Here is a 6140-nt window from a genome sequence, read left to right on the forward strand (position 1 = left end):
TTGATCTTCTTTTAAAGTGTGTTTTGTTTTGTCTCCGATGTTTAATCCCAAATCGCCTATTTTGCAAAATGTTTCTGCTCGATCGAGCATGCCTCAGAACAAATGCCACAGTCCGCCAAGCATCATGAATTATTAATGTATTCGACGTGTGTGTCTATTCATGGGGAGATTCCTTTGTTTTCCTGATTCACTATACATGTTATGTTATCACCGATGCCAGAGGGCTTTAAATCTCTATCATCGTGTGAAGTGAAACGAACGACGTTTATTTTGGGTTAATCAAGTTCACTTTGGAACAAAAAACACGTTTATATATGAGCAAAGCGCGCGCGCCTGAGGGCGGTGAATCGACATGATGGAAGCACAAGACGTGCCCAAAACAACGAACTCAAAACTGGCGATTGGCGAAAGAGAAATGGGGGAAGGATTAGAATCTTGCGAGAAGAATAACTTTGAGGAGCCAAGTTACAAGTATGGAGGAGCGCCCGAAGTGGAATCTCTTCTTAGAGAGACTATAAGTCAGCTGGAATCTGCGCTGCGCGAATCAACTAAATTGCTCGCTCAGAGAGACAGCGAAATTTCCTCTTTGAGAAATAGCTTAGGTGTAAGTCTCGGGGAACGCGCAAGTAATGTCAGCGTTGCGCTGGATGAGGAAGTGAAGAGATCTCAAAAACGTGTGATTGACTTAGAGAAGGTTGTGCAGAAACTTCAACAAGAAATTACAATGTACAAAGTAGAGAGGGAAAGTATGTTGCTGAAGGAGTTCGGAGACTCTACGAGCGCGGCGGGACAGACATGTTATTGTGGATCTCTGTGTGGTGCCATGAAAGAAATGGTCGAGCTAAAAAAGAAACTACAAGTTACAGAACATAAGTACAGCAACCTGAAGCGAGCGTTCAAGACTCTCGAGCGTAGCAAAGTGAGAGTTGGAGTGGCTCATAGAGACAGTCCCTGCACAATTAGCTGATCGATCGTCATTCAGGTGAAGAGGACAAGCGAGTCAGACAGACTTCAAAATATTACATGAGATAATATATGGCAAAAAAACATTATATGCTTGGTATACAGACGAGGGATTTTTTTCCAAAACGTTTGGAAAAGAACAGAGCGTTGCTGGTTCGCCAGAAAGCATGAAAAAGCGGGTCGGCGAACAGCCTTCGTAAGAGTGACCTCTCATGGTGATTTTTCGCGGTAAAGATATCAGATATTGCACGTTTCGTGAGTGATGTTTTTGTCACCTGTAGAGATAAGCTTTATGGTCATTAAGATAAGTAGCTATTTATAATAATAGCATGGTTATCCTATAGAGCGGTCTTCATATAAACGTAGATCTGGGAAGGACGATAAAATCCGAGCACGAGCAAATTTTGAACATTGGTAAAAAAAAGACTTATTCAAGCTCTATCCTCGCACGTTACAATATTTGATAATTATGTTATTTACATAGCGATGGGTCGAGATAACTTGAAATTATCATCGGCTGTTAAGATAAGTGGCTATTTATAATTATAGCCTCATTACTCCTGCTGTGGAATCAATTTCGATCAAACTGACGAATATGTGGATGAAATTTGAAGTGGATTCTCCCGATATTAGGGAGCTTAAGCAACGACAACGGCAACGGAAATTAGTGGGCAAAAAGGACAGCTTTGCACGCCCTGCACGTGCGTTTTTCACTTTTGTCCATTTCTTTGCCGTCGTCGTCAGCAAAACAACAACGCGAAACTGAGCCAAATTTGAGGTGTTATCAAGAACGTCAGCACTTGAGGATAAATTTTGATTTTCTCCCCTAAATTAAGTGCCGTTCCGACCAGTGTCATTTTTGAGGAACTACCACACCCTTGTCATATTAAAAAGGTTGAAATAGTCAGGAAGCGATTAAAATAGCGAGAATTTATATTTTCAGATGACGTTCTCGTTGCCGTCGCCGTTTCGTTGCTTAATTACTACTATACTGTCCTGATAAGCTTCACATGTACAGTGTATAACGATAGAATTTATGTTTTAACAGTTTCTGTTTGCAATTTCTTTCGTTTTCACAATGTTATCCACTAAAGCAGTAAAGCATAAAGCAGTTAAGGCCAAAGAGAAGTTATCGAACAAGTTTTATTTCACATTCATCTTCATATAACATGTATACTGACCTGATGATATGAGCAGAAATGCCAAAATATTACGGTGCAATGTCAAATAACTCCAACCGAACACAATTTGTAGAGCGAGGAATGACAAGAAACATGAAGTATCAAGTTTTCCTACTAGTGACTGATATACGAAAGCAAAGAAGGCTGGAATAACCCCTTTATTTTGCAGGATAGGATAGAGCAAATTCAACATTACTTAGAAATGTTCGAAGATGCAAGATTTGAGGCTAACTTCAAAAGTACAGTTATCCGTTGTAAAACATATACATATATATGTATATATAATAACTCAAATTAACAAGTATATTGAAAAGCAAACAAACACTTGTTAGTTTACAAGACAAGCGATTTTGTCGATGGATATGGTAACTCGTATCGTTAATTAAATTTGTAAGAAAAAGCCACTTAGTATAAATTGGAGGGGTTCCTCTTTTAAGATCTCATTAACCACTTAGCACATTGTCCAATTGGAAGTGGACCCATACCTATATTCATTGCATAAAAAAATATCACCAGTCCTGGTGTAAAGGAACAAGCAGGTTATTTATTGATAACCAATATAACAAATAAATTGCAAAGTGATAACAATTCGATTGTTTGCGTTGCGATTGAGTCGATTTTTTCATATTTCAGATGGAAAGTTGGAATTTCAGGGGGAAGCAATTTTTATCTCGTCGAATTAACAAATCGAAAGTGGTTCAGCGTTGTCCGTACTCTTATCGACAACGATATTCGTGATCACATGCGTACAGTGGTCAAAATGTTTAGTCAATATTTAGTCAACGTCAAAGAAAGTGTTTATTTCAGAGCGAGACCAAAATCATGACACAAAGAAGGAGCAAGCGCTGTCTATAACTTTCTCGCAATATAATTTTTTTTTCACAAAATGAGCGTTCCTGATTGGTTATTACATTGCGTGACAAATTGACGCGAGCACGACGCGAGCAGCGTCGTCTAGACTCTCATCGACTACGGCAAATTAGTGAATCAGGGAATGGTTGCTCGAAGCCTGATTAGCGCTAACCGTATCAAAACCTTTACGTTTCCATGGTATTTGACGCCGGTTAGCGCTAACCATGCTTCGAACAACCCGTGCCAGATTGCGAGATTACAGGCAATTGTGGTAAAATATCATTTCGACTTTAAATTAACTTTGCTTGTATCACAGCTTGGTGTGGGCAAAATAACTCACAAAACTGAGCACTCTGATTGGTTCATAACCGTGCTGGAACGACTGTAATGGTTTGCTTTTTCGGAAACGAACAAGGGACTACAGTTAGCCTATACTTGACCCGAGTAACGGTAGAAAGGGCTTGATACCGATTCCGGTCGAAGATGTGTATTCGTTCATAGCAAGGAAATCGAAAAAGTGCGGTAGACTAAGCGCTATATCTTCGCGAGGGGTTTGGGCAACTCGTTTGGATGGACAGATCAAAAGAAACATGGCGGCGAGTGTCTTGATACGTATGAATCCCGCAGGCCAACTGGCATTCATTACAAACTGGGATAAATTGCCGGAGGATTCCAAGAGAACCGATAAATTGCGCTGTTCACCTTGTGAACAACCCACCACTATTTCCCGGTTCAAACTGGTCATGTCCTCTTTTCCCAAAACCCCTGGGATACCCCTGTTATCGCAAAAACTTAAGTGCTCTACGCAGGCCGTGCTCCCCTCAAATCAAATTTTTATGGTCGTGCTTTCATCTGCCACTCGTCAAAGATCATTTGTAATGAAGGAACGCCTTTTAAAATTTTACAATACAATACTACTTCACTCCCATTTGCAAACATTCTTGAAAGGGAGGTCTTCATGTGGTCTGTTCTCGAATGCTTGAGGTCAAAAAATCTGATTGGTTGCTCTCCGGTAAGCCTGGACCGAAGGTTCGCGTCACTTTTAAAAGTACACACTCTGTCATGTTGCGTGAGCGGGAAATCAAGGCAAAAGACTTGTATACACAGAAAAGCTCCCGAATGTACCTGTTTGGTACTGTGTCAAGTAAACGGGTGACCGCTGTCGGCCATTTTTCTTAAAACAGGTGCTTTGGTAGCCGGGTTAACCACGTGCAGGTCGCTGTCTCTCTCATTGTTCTTTGTTCGGCCTCAAAACAACAAGCCACGTGATTTCTACGGCTAACCAGTTCACTGTTTAAGAATCGGGGGATTTCTCTGGGCTTCGATGGCGCACTGCAAAAATCACAGTAAGGAAGCAAAGAGCGAGAATTCGTTTCTCAAACTCGAAGATTTTGAGATCGATTTTTTCGAGGATGAGTCGGGGAAAGAGGAGATGGTTACTCAACGAAAAAGTACCAAGGAGTTTATCTCGGATGCCGTGTCATTGACGTCGAATTCTCTGCTGAGAGCCACGATTTGTGAACTAGAAAGAGCGCTTAAGGATACCCGACGGCTGTTGTTTGAAAGGGACAAAGAAAATGGCGTTCTGCGACAAGATCTCGAGAAAGCGCGAAAGGACCTCCACAAAGAAACCCAGGCAAGGAAGAAACTCGAAGTGGAAAAAGAATCACAGAAGGAGAAAGTCAGAAAGGACGAAAGCGAGAAATCAAAATTACGGCAAGAGATCGAGGAACTAAAAGAAAAATTACGCGAGTTCGAAGATGTAACAGAGAGCGCGGATTCAGAAGAAATTGTTCCTTGTTGCTCGTCCATGCATGAATTGTTGGAGCTGCGAAGTAAACTGAACGAAGCGGAAAAGCAACTGAAGGAATTTCGCATAAATAACCTTGCAAGCAACGAGAATATAATAACAACAAGACAATTAAACGATTCGAAGACTCAAAAATCGACACAAAAAGAAGCTCAAACACAACTGAAAATGAAATTTCTCCGGGATGCGTTTTTCTATTACATGATCGATTTTCACGCTGACGAGCAAATGAAAGCAATTTTAGCCATTTTGGACTACGAGGACCGAAGATCCGATATTATCATTGAATCACATAAAATGAAAAGACAAGGAAAGAAGTTCACTGTGACGGAGGTTTCAAGTAGATCGCTGACATTCGTTCACGAAGAAAAGCTTTGAGCTTGGAAACCAACGAGGCATGCTTTCGCGCAAAAAAATGATACCGATACAATTCATTACAGTGCGAGCCATCGACGTCTTCTTTATGGCTGCATATGATGAAATAGCTACTGTCACAAAATTGTCAACCTGGGCGCAGTTGTTCATCTTCCGATTTAGTTAATCCTGAATTTGAGAAAACTCTAATTCAGGGAGCAGTTTACTCACCGATCAGGGAATATTTATCACAATTTTTTTTGCCGGCGATGTATTACTCTGGTCTCAGGCTTTCTCTCCTTCAGCCTAAAATTGCATCCTTTACGCATTTAAAATGGTTGAAACAGAATCTTTGCATTTCATGGCGTTTGTCCTCTTTCAAACAACTGTTCCCGAGCCTTGTTTGCTTCAATTCCAAAACCGAGGGTTCTTTTGTGGTAATAGTAGAGCAATCTGCGATTATTCCTAGTAGTGGTAGTGCTGTGGTTCATACACTTCAATAACAAATGGAATGTTCAAACACAGACGACTGTCTTCTTTATTCCTTAGCATGATAGTAGTGCAAAACTGGTCAAAGACGGAAGACGTCCAGCTCAATAATCCATTTGTTTGGCATTTTTATACACTTGGCGGATCTCAAACTGACGTTAGTAAACAATTATTGGATGAGGTTTTTGTGATATCCAGAATAATCAAGGTCTCGGTAAGGGTTATCAGCCTCAGCCTTCGGCTTCGGCTGATAACCCTTACCTCGACCTTGATTATTCTGGATATCACAAAAACCGAATCTAATAATTGTTTTATTATACATTGAAGCAAACCTAGAAGTCATTGTTGTGCTTCTTCACTGACAGCAAGCAACACAAAGCGCGCGAACTTGACATGATTACCCTAAGAAATCATGCACTGCGGTCATACATGACATGATTACCCGTGACCTTGGCTGACCTTGACATGATTAATGTATAATCTGCAGTTAT

General features: G+C 40.7%; 1 protein-coding gene across 1 annotated transcript; it reads left to right on the forward strand.

Annotated features, from left to right (window-relative positions):
* The first annotated feature begins 206 nt into the window (after positions 1 to 206).
* LOC138004600 (chromosome partition protein Smc-like) lies at positions 207 to 5806 on the forward strand. Its single transcript, XM_068851152.1, has 2 exons — positions 207 to 962; positions 4283 to 5806. Exons 1-2 carry the CDS (start codon positions 353 to 355, stop codon positions 5182 to 5184), a joined length of 1512 nt encoding a protein of 503 aa, XP_068707253.1. The 5' UTR covers positions 207 to 352; the 3' UTR covers positions 5185 to 5806.
* The last annotated feature ends 334 nt before the right edge of the window (positions 5807 to 6140 follow it).

This window comes from Montipora foliosa, chromosome 5 (genome assembly GCF_036669935.1).
Source record: "Montipora foliosa isolate CH-2021 chromosome 5, ASM3666993v2, whole genome shotgun sequence".
Classification (NCBI taxonomy): domain Eukaryota; kingdom Metazoa; phylum Cnidaria; class Anthozoa; order Scleractinia; family Acroporidae; genus Montipora; species Montipora foliosa.